Here is a 14,607-nt window from a genome sequence, read left to right as displayed (position 1 = left end):
ATGTACTTATGTTCAAGTATCCATACATATACTTACATACTTATATAACATTTTGAAATTGTCAGTCTCAATCATTTTTTTTTAGGAGATGACTTCCCCTGACTAATTATCATTTTTGCATCTCACATTTCTTGAGTGATGGATTTTAAACCTATTAAGTCTCAATACATGTATATGGATCACAGGCTCTCAGGGCAGAATCTATTTCTCATCAAGAAAAAGCAGTTTTTTTCTTTATTTGTTTGGTTTTTTAACCTATAAGAAGAGACAGTTTTGGACAAAACATTCAAAATTGAAAACTTCCAACTTTCAAAGACCCTTTCTAAAGTAAAAAAACCATGCCCATTCCAAATCGTAATCCAAGCACCTGCCACTAGAGACAGCAAACAAGATAAAGGCTGCTCTGAGTCCAAAGATAAATTTAAATTTAAAGCCTCAGCAGCCCCCGTGTGCCTGGGGAAGCTGGATGCATCATTAGGGGTTTGTGGGGAGACACCCCTGTTCTCCCTCAGGAACCCTGGGCCCCCCAGCTTTAAGGGCCTGTCATCCTAGGGATTGTTCTCCATGGAAAGGACAGTGCGCAGTGACCCTTTCCCAGGGGTTCTGAAAGAAAAGACCTGGCCCAGCCCTGGCGGTGAACGCGGCTTGGGACTGGGGCCTCGCAGCCCTGTGTGGGGGTCCCCAGGGCCCTTCTGAGATGGCCCTGAGTTACTCCCTGCGATCAACTCGGGCATGGAACAGGGGTTCCCATGGGTGCTGCCCCATGGCCCCTGCTGCCCGCCGCTCCTACCTCATTCCATCGCCAGCGAGGCCTCCCAGCAGCTCGCGGCCAGCTCTTGGCCGGCCGTGGGGTACCCCCAGCCCCACTCCTGTGGCTGAGGGCATCCTCCTTCTCCCACTCACCCTGCCCCGTGTGCTCTCTCTGCCCCTCAGCGCCGACCTTCTGTGACCGCCTGGTACAGGACGCGCCTTTCCTGACAGAACGCGGGCGTCTGAGCGAGCAGCAGGTGGACAGCATTGTGCTGCAGCTGAACCGCTACCACCCACAGGTCCTCAGCGACAGGGAGGCGGAAAAGGTGCTAAGGAGGTGAGGGTGGGGGTGCTGGGGGGCCACCTGGGGTGACCCGGATTGCCCAACATTCCCACCCTGCCTCGGTCCTTCCCCTCAACTTGGGGCTGCTGGCCCTTCCCGGGAGGGTCACAGGAGATAGCCCGTGACAACACACAATAACCCGTGATGACGCATGGCGACACGTGCTAGTGCACGGCAGCACATGTGGCTGCAGAGCCCGAGGCCTGCAGCTGGGCCTCAGTCTCCCCATCCGCCAAATGGGTTGAGCAGGATGTGGCGGGGACAACAGGAGGGAATGAGCCCCAGCCCCAGCTCAGGGACTGGCCAGCCTTCAGTGTCCCTTCAGAAATCCAGGGCTGGGGGTGGACACAGCTTCCACATCATTCTCACGCACAGCCCCACGTCCCAGGGGAGTCTGTGGAGACTTTGAGCTCCCACAGCCATGCATGGGGCCGGACCGAGCCATGAGGGAGGGTCACCCCATGGGCCTCAGTTTCCCCGTCTGTGCAGGGGGGTGATAAGAGCCCTGGGGACCCCCAGATCAGGTGCTGAGGGACATCCGGCAAGAGCAGCCCATCTGCCCTCCTTGTCCAAATGACCCCTGTGTCTCACCACACCTGTGAGGAGCCACAAGGATTCTGCTGGGGCCCAGAAGTTGCGGCATAGTCCAAGGCTGCCCCTCCTGTGAGCACCCGAGCCAGGCTGGACCCAGGACGCAGAGCCATGCCCCATTGGGGCGGTTGCTGCGCTGGAGGGACCCCTTGCCCTGGCCCTGCCCCTGACCACCAGCCTTTGAGTGGGCCTCAGAAGGCAACTCCTGGGCTACTTCTGGAAGGGCCCATCCAGCAGGGCCGGAATGGGCTTTTGAATCTGCCTTCCCCCATGTGGGAGAGCCGGGGGTGTCCTGCCCGTGGAGGGAGACTGTTGCCTTGTTGTCTTGGCCCGGGTCATTGACCCAGGAGAGGGGCCATAAGGTGGACACCGGAGACCAGCTTGGGCTTGGGGGTTCAGGTCCCCACCTGCCTGCTTCCCAGCCGGGTGACCCCAAGGGAGTCCCTCCTCCTCTTGGAGCCTCAGTTTCCTCGCTTGGAGCAGGCTGTCAGGGGTCGGGACATACAGCTCTGTGGGATGGGTGAGACAGATTGACTGTAGAACAGGAATATTCCACACGGAGCCTGCTACTGGCTTAACCACTTTTTGAAGTTACTAAAGTAAGACGGTAATTCTAAAAATTATGAGCTCATATTCATGTCTTATTGTGATTAAAATTCTCACCCCCATCCATTGTAAAAAAAAATTTGGAAAGTTTCAGAAGTTTATACCAAAAAAGGTGAAGCTCCCCTTCCCCTACCTCCCAGCACACATTCCTTTCCTTGCGGATACCCCTGGTGACAGGTTGGCGTGACTCCTGCCACGGACTTCTCTCCGTGCTCAGCTTGAGGTTCAAGTCCCTCTGGCGGGCAGCCATGTAGAGATGGTATGCTGCCACCAAGTGGCGGCACCAGACTCACAGCCACACATTTTTCCATCGCACACACCAGAAGAGCTGGTTCTTTTCTCCCCAAAGGTGGATTTAGTTTTTTTTTTAATGCAATTTTATTGACATATATTCAACTAACATACAGTCCTCCAAAGTGTACAAGGATTTAATTTTTAAACATTTGAATTGAACTCCTATAGACTGCAAAGTAATACAAATTAGCATTTATGCCCTCACCTCAGTTCCCTAGAACAACCCTCCCATGAAGGTTTCTTACTCCCTTTTGAGACGAAGAATCCAAGTCTCAGAGACGTGAAGCCACTTGCTGAGGTTGCACAGCCGAAATTTTAAGCTTCAAAGCCTCCAGTCATGCCACTTGCCCGGTGTTTGCCCCATGGCCTCTCTAAGCCCCAGGTTGCCGGCCCACACAGTGGGACAGGGGCTGCCACCCCCCCCCCCAGGGGGCTGGCTCCAAGTCCCAGAGGGAGCTTAGGCTGGGTGAGTGGCCTGGGGTCACCCCAGTCCCCCATGCGGCCTGACCCGCCTTTCCGCTCTCCAGTTCCGGAACCCCCAGACGTCTCTGCGTGTGCGGCTCTGCGATCTCCTGAGCCACCTGCAGCGGAGCAGCGAGCAGGACTGCCGCGAGTTCTACCGCGCCTTGTGCCTCCACGCGCAGCCCCTGCACAGCCGCCTGCCCAGCCGGCACGCGCTGCGTAAGCCCTGGGCCCAGCCCCCTCCCAGCCCCTCCAGCTCCCCCCACCCAGGCAGGGTGGCCTTGGCATGGAAGTCTGAAGCCCTTGCCCTCAGGTGCAGTGGGTTTGGGTTCAGGGTCTCCGTCCCAGACACCAGCCTGTGGGCATTTTCTTGTCCGTCCGTCCAGAGACAGAAAACTGCTGCCCCATCTCTCTTTCTCCTGCTGATTTTGACACAAAAGGGAGCTAACTGTACATGCGGTTGTGCCTTCTGCTTTGTGAACTCGGCACCTCTTGGAAATCATGGCATCTCAGCTCTCCACCTGCAGCTGCCCCTTGTTCATGGCTGCATAGTATTCCGGAGGGCGTACCTGACTTAACTCAGCCCTGGGGCTGGAGTTTGCTCCCACTGTTTTGCCGATGTGGAACACCTCCACACCTGAGAGTATTTCCATAGACTAGAGGCTGGGAGCCCGAATGGCTGGGCCAGCCTCACAGTTCCCGTGGGTTTGAAGGGTCACCGGGTCACAAGTCAGGTGTGACTGGGTCACACTCCTACTTCAAGTAGAGCACCTGCCATGGCTCCCGGGTGCCTCCAGGCCTCCAGTCCAGTATGTCAGTCACCTGAACGGGAAGATTGGGAGGAAAGCCCCTTTGCCCAAAGCTATATCCCCTCCCCGAAAGTAGCAGCCTGCACCTTGTCAAGGCACCCGGAATACATTGCCCGCTTGACAAGCCATCTGTGCTGCCTTGGTGCCCATGGCCGCCAGGGTTTGATGGCCCCCCTCGGGATCTGGACAGGAGGAGGTTCCAAGCTGTGCTTGGCTCCCTGAGGTTGGAGGTGGCATGATTGGTGGCAGTTTCCCACTCAGCGCCGACCCCAGTTACCCTCCTGGGGTCTGCAAACAGCTGCCCTTGGGAGGCTGCAGTGGCTTTGGATTTTGCGTCCGGGTGACAACCCTGGGTGCTGGGCCCCCCTCCCTCCCTGGGCACCCCCCAACTAATGCTTGCTCTATAATTTTGTCTCCAGAAAACTCAGATTGCACAGAGCTAGACTCGGGCATGGAGAGACACGAGCTGAGTGACAGGGGTAACGGCCCGCTCCCGCTGTCTCTCTCTCTCTCTCCCTCTCTCCCTGTCTCCCAGCACCCCACCCCATTGGACTCAACTCCTGGCTTTCTCTTGGTGGAGATACTCCTTCCAAAGTGCTCTCTGGGTGGGCCCTTCTGGCACCTCCGCGGGCCTGGCACCCCTGCTCACGCCCATCTTTGTCCCCAGGACCCATGAGCTTCCTGGCTTGCCTCGGTGTGGCTGCGGGCCTGGCTGTCCTCCTGTACTGCTGCCCTCCAGGTGCGTCGCCAGCCCATGGGTGCCCTCACCCGCCCCCAGCCTTGCCGGGCCCACGGGCAGCTCCTGACACCTGGGGCCTCTTCCCAGACTCATGCCCACCTCATGGCAACAAGCAGGGCCAAGTGGGGACACAGGCCTCTCCGTGCCTCGGTTTCCTCCCCTCTGAAGCGGAACTGATGGCAGGACCTACCTGGCAAGGCTCCTGAGAGATAGGGCGGGGCTGCTGGGGTTGGGGGGGTTCCCAACTACAAGCTCCCAGACTCTCACGTCCCCTCCGCCCCACGGAGTCAGCTGAGGAAGACGAGCCCTTGGGACGGCAGCGAGGCGATCAAGTCACTCGAGTTTGAGAGGTGGAGGACTGAGAGGCTCTGCTTGTGACTGGTCATTTCAGTGACGGACCCAGCTGTCTCTGGGGGCCGACGGCAGACAAGATCCCCCAGCTCCCCCAGGCCCCTGCACCCTTTCTCTGGGATCGGGCCTTATTGGAGAGAAGAGACTTGACGTCCGGTCGGCGGTGGCCCTGTTCTGGCCTCTTCTGTCTAATTGTCTTTGCCCCATTCCCCACCCCCCCGCTCTGTCTTCCAGACCCCAAGGTGCTTCCCGGGGCCCGGCGTGTTCTTGGCTTCTCCCCCGTCATCCTCCAGAGGCACGTCAGCCGCTACCTGCTGGCCTTCCTGGCAGACGACCCTGGGGGGCCCTGACCTGACGCCGGACCCCTGCCCGCCACCAACCCACAGGGCCCCGCTGGGCCGCGAGGACCGTCCCCCAGCCCTGCCCTGCTGTGGGGACCCGGAGCATTTCTTTTTTTTAAAGGCTTATTTTTAACTATTTATAATTTCTGTAAGAATCGCCTGGACTTCTGCCTTGCAAAGGTGCTTGATGACATTAAAAGTTCAAGGAGACCTCAGCCTGACTTGCTCCCTGTTCCACAGTGGGAAGGGAAGGTGCCTTGTCTCTGGAGGGTTTTCTAGTTGTTTCTGGCTCTCAGGCTGCCCCAGCAGGGACTGTGGGCTTGAGACGCGTGCAGCACCGCCCGCTGTGGCCCGGGGCCCAGGTCCAGCGCACGGGTCCATTGAGGACACCTCCACCAGGGTCTCCCTCTGCCCCCCAACCCTGCCCACTGGGGCTGCCCTCCCAGGTCCCCCTGTCCTCCAGCCATCAAAGGCCAAGCTTTGTCTCCCGCTTCCCCTCTTAAACGACGGCTCCATCCGGAACACCCAGCTCCCCGTCCTCTGAGCCTGCACCGAGGCTGTTCCTGCACGCTGTGCTTGTCCATCTCCCGCCTTCCCCCTGGGACAAGCCCCCCTTCTGCTGCCTCCTCTGTAGTCCTGTGGGGCCGGCACTGCCCCAGCGCCCACGTGTGTCAGCACCCATTTCTCAGGACGGGGTGGGGGGCATTTTCACCCCCACGTTCCTGATGGGGAGACCGAGGTGCAGAGGGCGGAAGTTACTGCCCAGGGGAGAAGTGCGACCGAAGCTGGGTCTGAGCTCAAGCCACACTTGTCCACTGCTCCCCCCATTCCCCACCCCTGCTGTCCCTCCTGAAGACCCCCACGTGACATGTCCTGGGATTGCCCTGCCTGCCACCTGACGATGGCCTCATTGTCATCGTCTGGTCACTGGGATGGGACACGGACCCTGCCCTCCTTACCCCCACCCTCGGTCACCACAGTGTCCCTGGAACCGAGGTCCCCGGCCCCCCCACCATCAGCCGGGGGGTGGGCTTGGGGGGTGGGGGGAGAACTAAGAAGCTGTCCCAGGGCCCGCGCAGCTCCCTGATTGTCAGGGAGCCTCCAGGCTGGACACGGACCCCCTGCCCCACCCCAGGCCCCTCTCAGGATTCCACAGCGAGGGTCTCTCCAGAAGAGTTCAAGGCTCAGCTCTCCACCCTGAAGACACTTCAGGTCACAGCCTGCTGCAGAGGGGATAAAACAGGGCCTCTGAGTGTGTGTTCAGACGCATTCAGTCAGCAGAGACAGGACCTAAACTCTGAGAAGAAAGCAACCCACAGAACCTTCTAGAACTTGTAGAGATGAAAAATGCCATTGCAATTTGAGGTCCTCAGCACAGGCTCCTCCCGCCCTCCCCGGACAGCCTGGGGTTCCACCACATCCAGCCGTTCATTGTGCTCGGTGCCAGGGGCCCCTCTGCCCCACGTGGGGGGCATGGAGCCCCTCCCTTGAATTAGAACAGCTTCGAGCTTCAGGATCCTATTGAGCAGCCCTCGTGGGCACCAGGGGACCTACGAATTAAAGGGAAATGGGGGGCTCGCCCCGTTTCCATTTTCAGGCCCCGTCTGGGTCCCTGCCTCTAGCTGCCCTCTGCTTGTCAGGCTGCATGGGCTGTGGCTGGGGCCTGGACCCCCACTTCCCTCCACGGGGCCATGTCACTATGCTCTCCCTTATAAAGCCCCTCCTCTCCATCATCATCAATTATAGATAAGGGAGCCAAAGTGGGGGACCAGGGCCAGCCACCCAGCAGCTGAGAGACAGGGGTCTCCTGCCCCAGCCACCTCCCCTCCTCACCCCCTGCAGAGCTTCTGGGGAGACTGGGGCACCCAGGTATTCCTCTCCACCCCACCCCCTCTGCATCCCAACCCCTGCCCCGTCGGCTTCCCCCAGAGCCTTTTCTTAGGGAAACAAGGATCCATGCCAACCTGCAGAATCATCATGAGTTTGCATTTTCCCTGGGGGTTTCCAGACGGACTGTCCTCTGTCGGGGAGGGTCCCAGGGCTGCCCTGCAGGATGGAGGTCCGGGGCTGGGGAGCCCGGTCCCTGTGGGTGCCTCGCCTGAGCCTGGGTTCACATGGGGGAGGGGGTTCTGGGGGCCCATCTGTGCCCTGTTCACAGGTTTCGGGCAGGGGGAGACTCAGGCGCCCTTTGGGGGGACGGTTTACAAAGCACATGCAAGCGGGAGACAAGGTCGGAGAGGGGGTGGCAAGAGGAATTTGCAGACAGCAGGAGCCACCCAGCAAATCCATGTGCTAATTACAATAATCCTAATCTGCTCAGCTGGCCTGCTGCACGGGCTCTTAAGAGAGCCCCTTTTGAGTTACAATCTCATTCCTTTCCTTCCAAGCTGCAGGACCCTGGGCATGTGTCTCCCAGGCTGAGCCTCAGTATCCCCATCTGTAAAATGGGGAGAAGACACCTCGAGCATTTGGCTCAGTGTTACAGCCCTACACTGTTCACGCAGAAGGAGTTTGGTGAATTCAGCACGTTGCTGGAAAGTGCAGGTAGATGCACGTTTTTCTCTCAGTGCACCCCAGTTGAGGGCCATGAGGGCACTGTTTTAATGGAGCGTGTCTGTGCTTGCCCACCCTGCCCCCTGTGACCCCTCTGGCTACCCTTAGCCTGGGCCCTGGGGTGACGGATATGGTGACCCTGCTACCTCTACCTCCAGAGCCCCCTCTGGTGCCCGTCCGGGGCCTGGAAGGTCACAAGCCGCATTTCCCAGACTCCTTTGCAGCCAGGCTGCCCAGCCAGGCCAGAGGGACAGGGGGGCTTCCCGCCACAGCCCCACCCCTGCGTCGCACTCCCCAGCCCCAGGGTCCGAGGCAGCAGCTTTAGCCCTACGGCAGAGTCCAAACTAGAACTGGTTCTGCAGACCTCTGAGCCTTCACCTGTGCCAAATTCCTGGGGTTAAATTCCTTCCCCAGTTCCCAGAGTGAAATAGATCAACTGGACGTCGTCAAGTTTAAAAACTTTTGTGGTTCAAAGGACACTGTCCAGAAAATGAAAAGACAACCCACAGATCAGGAGAAAATATTTGCAAATCACACATCCAGTAAGAGTTGAATATCTGAAATATATAAAGAGTTACCTAACACTCAACAACAAAAAGCCAAACCACCCAATTTAAAAATGAGCAAAAGACTTGACTAGACGTTTCTCCAAGGAAGATAAGCAAATGGCTAATAAGCACATGAAAAGTTGCCCAACATCATTAGCCATCAGGGAAATGAAAATCAAAACTGAAATGAGATCTTATTTCACACTCAGCAGGGTGGCTGTTATTAAGAAAATGGGGAATAACAAATGTTTTTAAGAATGTGGGAAAATAGGAAGCCTTGTACATTGCTGGTGAGAATACAAAACTTGTACATGCAGCCATGTGGAAGATAGTTTGGTGGTTCCTCAGAAAGTTAGAGTTATCATAAGACCTGGAAAATCCACTTCCAGGGTTAGACCCCAAAAGAATGGAAAGCAGGGACTCAAACAGATACTTGCACACCAATGTTCATTGCAGCATTATTTCCAATAGCCAAAAGGTGGAAGCAACCCAAATGTCCATCAACTGATGAATGGATAAACCAAATGTGGTATATCCATACCCCGGAATATTATACAGCCGTAAAAAGGAACAAAGTCCTGAAGCACATGATAAGCATGGATGAACCTCGAGGATATCATGTTGAGTGAAACAAGCCAGACACACAAGAACAAATATTATATTATTCCACTTATATAAAATATCTAGAATAAACCAATTCATAGAAACAGAAAGTAGATTTGAGGGTACAAGGGCTGGGGCTGGGGCTGAGGCTGGGGCTGGGGTAGGAAGGAGGAGTTATTGCTAAATGGGTGCAGCGTTTCTGTTGGGAGTGACGAAAATGTTTTAACAATGGATGGTGGTGATGGTTGCCCAACGTTGTAGAACTAACTAAAGCCACTGAGCTGTATGCTTAAAAATGGCTAAAATGGCAAGTTTAATGTTACCCATATGTTACCACAATCTTAAAGAAGAATCTGCGGAGGGGCTTCCATTTTTTTCCTGGTGCCTTGACAGGTGCAGCTGGGTGAAGGGCCGTCAGGGCAGATATGCCCCTCGAGGTGAGGGGAGAGGCTGCAAGGCACATGAAAATCCTGCCTCTACTTCCCACCGAGGCAGTGTTGGGGAAACAGTCCCCAGAGCCTGGCCCCACTGTGGTGAGGAGAGACGGACGCCAGGAAGTGGGTGAAGGCTCTTACAGTGATGTCTGGAAGTGTCTGGAAGGCAGATGGATCGGGCCCCTGAGCAGAGGGGGTGCAAGGACCCCAGCAGGACGTGTCATAGTCCCTGCTGATCTTGGAGCCCCTCCTCGGCTCCCAGTCACCTAAAACGCCATCCCCAGAGAGCCCTGGGCATCTGCGAGCATGCCTGCAAATCCAACCAAGCCCCCGATCCAGAATGAATTCAACCCATAGGTGTGTATAAAAGGTACCACGGACCCCTTTCCCCACTGGGGCCCCGCCAGGGCCCTCAGGCAAAGCCAGAACCTGACTCTCTCCATGTGCCCCCAGGCCCCCAGCTCCCTGCCAGCCTCTGCACCCCAACCCCCCAAAACCCTTGTGTTCTGTGCCTCTGCACCTCTGCTTGGACTGCTCTTTATTAACCGCACCCTGTCTACTCATCCTGCAGGGTTTGGGTTAAGTGCTGCCACCTCCAAGAAGCCTTCCCTGATGCTCCAGTAAGAACAGATGGGTCCCTCCTCCTGGCTGCAGCAGCCCCCAGTTCTCAAGGGCTGTGTGGGGGCTGGAAGAGGGGAGCTCCCACCACAGAGGGATGTGTGCAGGGCCGGACCCCATGAGCCCTGGAGCTCCTCCATCCCGCAGCAGGGCTCTGGAGGGAGGAGACGGTTCAGGGATAGGGGACAGACGAGGTGGGGCCAGAGACAACCGGTTCAGAAGGCTGCCAGGCCCGGAAATGCAGCTGCCTCTTGCACAAGGCAGGGTTCCTCACCCAGAGAGGAAAATAAACATGTTGACTCTGCAGGGCTCAGGGGGTGGGGTGGGGGAGATGGCCGGGGGGCGCTGACACTGCTGAAAACTGAGGTCACATCATCCGGTTCCTGCTGGGTCATCTCCCTTGCGGGGCCAGAGCTGTGCTCCCCCTTCATGGATGGCTCCAGAGGGGCCCTGCCACGGTCCCCCACAGGCTGGCAATGGGGCTTTCCCAAACCCCTGCCCCAAACCCCACTTCTGCCTGGCTGCAAGGATCGGACTCCTCCCCGAGTCTGCCTCTGACACCTGGATCTCGGGCAGACAGGATGGAAGCCGCTTGGCCCCTGGTCACGGAATGGGGGCAGTGCTGGAGAGTTGGGGGTGCAGCTGAAGCTCCGTCCACAGGGCCCCTCACCTCCCTCCGCCAGGTCCGGCTCCCAGTTCCTGGGAGCTCCTGAGAAGTGGCAGCTGGGATCAGGATTCCCACGAGCAGGCCTGGGACGGGGGAGCCATCCCCAGGCCGAGGCTGAGCCCCCCAGCAGGGTCTCAGAGGGGCTTGGAGGAGGAGGGTCGAGGAGATGCCAGGGGCCGCTCGCTGTGAGACTCCAGTCCAAACATGATGCAACAACTGGATGTAGTGGTTTCCCCTAAAACAGATACGTGAGAGGAAAAGGGAAGTAAAGCATGAAAGCATTAGTTCCTGGACTTTTCAAAGTAATGCAATGAGGAAATACGAATATACTTCCATGAAAGCAGACAGGAGAGAAAGAGCATGGGTGGGGGGGGAATGGAGGAGGGAGAGAGAAAAGGGGAGTTGGGGGAGGACAGCTGGGTGGATGGGGGAGCAGGGAGACAGGGGGGAAGGCGGCAGAGGGGTCAGGATGCAGCCTTCGGGGGCCCTGGGCTTGTCCCAGATGCTGCGGTGTATTTTCCTGGGGCATGGGTGGGTGGTGTGAGTGAGGGGGAAAGAGTTTGCCTCTAGCTCCCCCACCAGCCAAGCAGCACGCACCATGGGGCCCTCTTCTATAGCCAGAGGTGGCCGTCACCCCACACTGGCCCCAGCTTTCCCCTGCTTGGGTCAAAAGAACAGAGCCCTCGATAGAGAAATTGTCTGAACAGAGAGAGGGGAGGAATGGGGGTGGGGTGGGGGTACGTTAAACAAGCCTTAAAGGACGTGTCCGGTATTTGCCTGGGCAAGGTAAAGCACAGGGTCTGAAGGTGCAACCAGGAGACTTCAGCTATAAGGAAACACAGCAAGTGATGGCTGTAAAAGACAGGGTGACACCCAGGGGCTGTGATGGGGGGGGCTCGGGGGGCTTTGGGCTGGCAAAGGACTACATCCTCACCCAGGGAATGCTCCCTGGGGACTGCCTTGTAAGGACTTACCAAGTCTACATGTGTTTTGTGTGGTTTTATCATATCATCTATCATCTATCATCTATCATCTACCTATCTAATCTATCATCAATCTATCCATCTTCTTTCTATCTCTATCATCTATCATCCATCTATCATCTTACATCTATCATCTATCTGTATCTATCTATCTAACCATCCACCTATCATCTATCTCCATCGTCTATCTCCATCATCTATCCATCATCTATCAGTCATCTATCTAACCTATCATCTATCTTCTATCTCTATCATCCACTTATCATCTACATCCATCATCCATATCTATCTCATCTATCCTCTATCTCACGTCTCATCTATCATCTACCTATCTATCTAATCTATCTCCATCACCCCTATCATCTATCTCCATCATCTATCCACCTTCTATCAGTCATCTATCTAATCTATCATCTACCCATCTTCTTGCTATCTCTATCATTTCTCTTGATCATCCACCTATCTACATCTATCTATCTATCATCTATCTATATCTATCTATATCATCTATCATCTAGCTAACTAGCTAGCTAGCTATATCTATCTATCCATCTATCTAATCTATCTCCATCACCCACTATCATCTATCTCCATCATCTACCTATCATCTACATCTATCCATCTATCATCTATCTATCTATCTAATCATCTATCTATCATCTATCACCTATCTAATCTATCTCCATCACCCACTATCATCTATCTCCATCATCTATCCACCATCTATCAGTCATCCATCTAACCTATCACCTATCATCAGTCTCTCAGCCATCCCTATCCCTGGTCGTGGTGGTGCCCTTCTGGGGCAGACACAGCCTGGCCAAGGCCCCCCAGCCATGACACAGAGAACCACACACCTTAAAGGAGGACGGTGCTTGAGTGGCAGTGCCTGAGAAGAGCTGGGAGGCCTCGGCCTGCAGGGGGTGCAGGGTACCAGCCCCCCGTTCCCGGTGCCAACACCTCCTGAGCTCCCAGCCGGGTCTGTCGGGCCTGCCCTGGGGTGGGGGACTGGGGGGGCCTGGACCAGACACCCCAAATCCAGGGGGGCACGCTGCCCCTGCCATGCTAACCCACTCCAGCAAGGGGATGGAGATTCTTTCCCGTGGCACCCAAGGGTGGGCAGTGGGACTGACCAGAGGATGGGGCAGCATTGGGCAGTGGTCAGTGGAGGGCATGCAGGAGGTGGCGAGGGAGGAATGATGATGAGGGGGTGACAGCAGTTGGGCTGGGGTTCTGCATGGGTGTGTGGCACTGGGGAGAGTTGGAGGGGCCTGGAACTTGCAGAGCCCCCAGCCTGCCAGTCCCCCATTGGGTGAACTTCCTGTTCTGGCCAAGGAGGAGCTGAGCCATCTGTTGACCAAGGCCGCTTCCCCAGTGCTGCCCCATGACACTGGAATGCAGCTGGGGCTGTCACATGTGTGGTGGCAGCTAGCCCCCCTGCAATGCCAGGGCTCCCCCAAGCCTCCGGTGCAGCCAGGGGAGGCCCGCATGCATGCCTGGAGGGCTTCCTGGAGGAGGCTGCAGGCTGGGTCTGGTGGGGACCAGGGAGTTGTCCAACTGAGGTGGCACCCTGGTCGGGGCGGGTGGCTGGCAGGGAGAACCCAGAGAGCCGGGTGCGGGGCCAAGAAGGAGCCTGGGGACAAAGAAACGAGACCAGTTTACCTCCAGCTTTCTGTCATATCCCAGGCATGCACAGATGGCTTCTGGCATTCACTCCCCAAGGGAATAAATACAGTAAACCCAAAACGGGCACCGCGTGAGGGGTTGAACTTTGGCATCTGTGCCCCCCTCCCTGCCCCCTACTTCCCCCTCCCCCTGGGCCCCTCAGGTGTGTCTCTGCAGCCCAGGCTCCCACCTGCCCACATGCAGCCTGGTGACCCCACCCCGTCCTCCCCTGGTGGCTGCCCCCGTGGCCACAGCTGGCCTGGCATGGCATGTGCCTTCGCTACACCATCACGGGCCCCTCACCCACCCCCCACGCCACATCGAGCTGGAGGGGCTACCACCCCTCCCATCCCCTCCATCTTGAAACAGGTTTCCACCCCATGCACTTTGTCACGTCCAGCTTTTTCAATGCAGGACATCTTGGGAATCATCCCAGATGCAGAGACATCTTTTTAAAAAAATTCCCTCTAGGGAACAAACGCTCACACAAGTAAAGAGAGCAGTTCCATCAGCCCCCAGCCTCAACAGTGATCAACAATTTTTCAGTTTCATCTCACCCGTTTCCTGGCCTTTTTTTCCTGCCATATTTCTAAGCAAAACCCAGGAAGAGACCACGTTCCCCAACCAAGTGCTTGTTTCCTGCTTACTGTGTGAGAGAGGTTTCTCTGGGCTGTTTCACAAACAGGGCCGCAGGGGGTTATGAAAGCATCTAAAGGGAAGGGGGCTCCTGGAGCCCCCTCGCAGGGGAAGTAGTGGGGAGGCAAGGGTCAGAGAAGCCGGGACTGTTGGGGGCAAGGAGGCCCCTTGCCAACCTTGGGCTCCAGAGGGCTGCTTGGAGGAGGAGGAGGGGACAGAGGGCAGGTAGTAGGAGATGCACCTGCTGACGGATGCACCTCCCGAGAGAGACAGGTGGGAGCTGGGTCCCCAGCAGAGGGAGCAGGGGGCAAAGCACGGATGCCAGAGATGGCCTCACCTGAGAAAACGCTCTTTGGCTTCTGTGAACGAGTGGCTGGGGCCGTGAGGGGTGAGGGGACAATAGGGAGGAGGCCAGAGGGGGTCTGGGGAAGGCAGAGGGAGTGAGGGCCTGAAGGGGCCTCAGGAGTTGGGGTGGGGTGGCAGGCCCCAGAGTGGGCGAAACGGAGCTGGGGGCACCAGGGGCCTCCACTGTGTGGTCCAGCCAGGCTCTCCTCAGCCCCTTGGGCCTGCTGCCTTCCATCTCCCCCCCAGCTCCCCTCCATCCACAGTGGCCT

At 56.9% G+C, this 14,607-nt stretch overlaps 1 protein-coding gene across 3 annotated transcripts in view; it reads left to right on the top strand.

Annotated features, from left to right (window-relative positions):
- Window positions 1-5,501, top strand: part of LOC119504678 (caspase recruitment domain-containing protein 19-like) — a 69,194-nt gene extending 63,693 nt beyond the window's left edge. For 2 of the 3 annotated variants that reach the window (XM_037797078.1, XM_037797083.1), the window contains exons 2-6: window positions 934-1,076; window positions 3,112-3,265; window positions 4,275-4,334; window positions 4,523-4,594; window positions 5,180-5,501. In XM_037797078.1, coding sequence (XP_037653006.1) covers window positions 934-1,076; window positions 3,112-3,265; window positions 4,275-4,334; window positions 4,523-4,594; window positions 5,180-5,295 — 545 coding nt within the window. In that variant the 3' untranslated portion in view covers window positions 5,296-5,501. The remainder of the gene's footprint in view (window positions 1-933; window positions 1,077-3,111; window positions 3,266-4,274; window positions 4,335-4,522; window positions 4,595-5,179) is intronic. The other variant, XM_037797082.1, reaches the window with a different exon arrangement.
- The last annotated feature ends 9,106 nt before the right edge of the window (window positions 5,502-14,607 follow it).

Source organism: Choloepus didactylus, chromosome 10, assembly GCF_015220235.1.
Source record: "Choloepus didactylus isolate mChoDid1 chromosome 10, mChoDid1.pri, whole genome shotgun sequence".
NCBI classification, from domain to species: Eukaryota; Metazoa; Chordata; class Mammalia; order Pilosa; family Megalonychidae; genus Choloepus; species Choloepus didactylus.
Note: the sequence above shows the minus strand (reverse complement) of the source record. Positions and strands in the feature narration are given on the sequence as shown.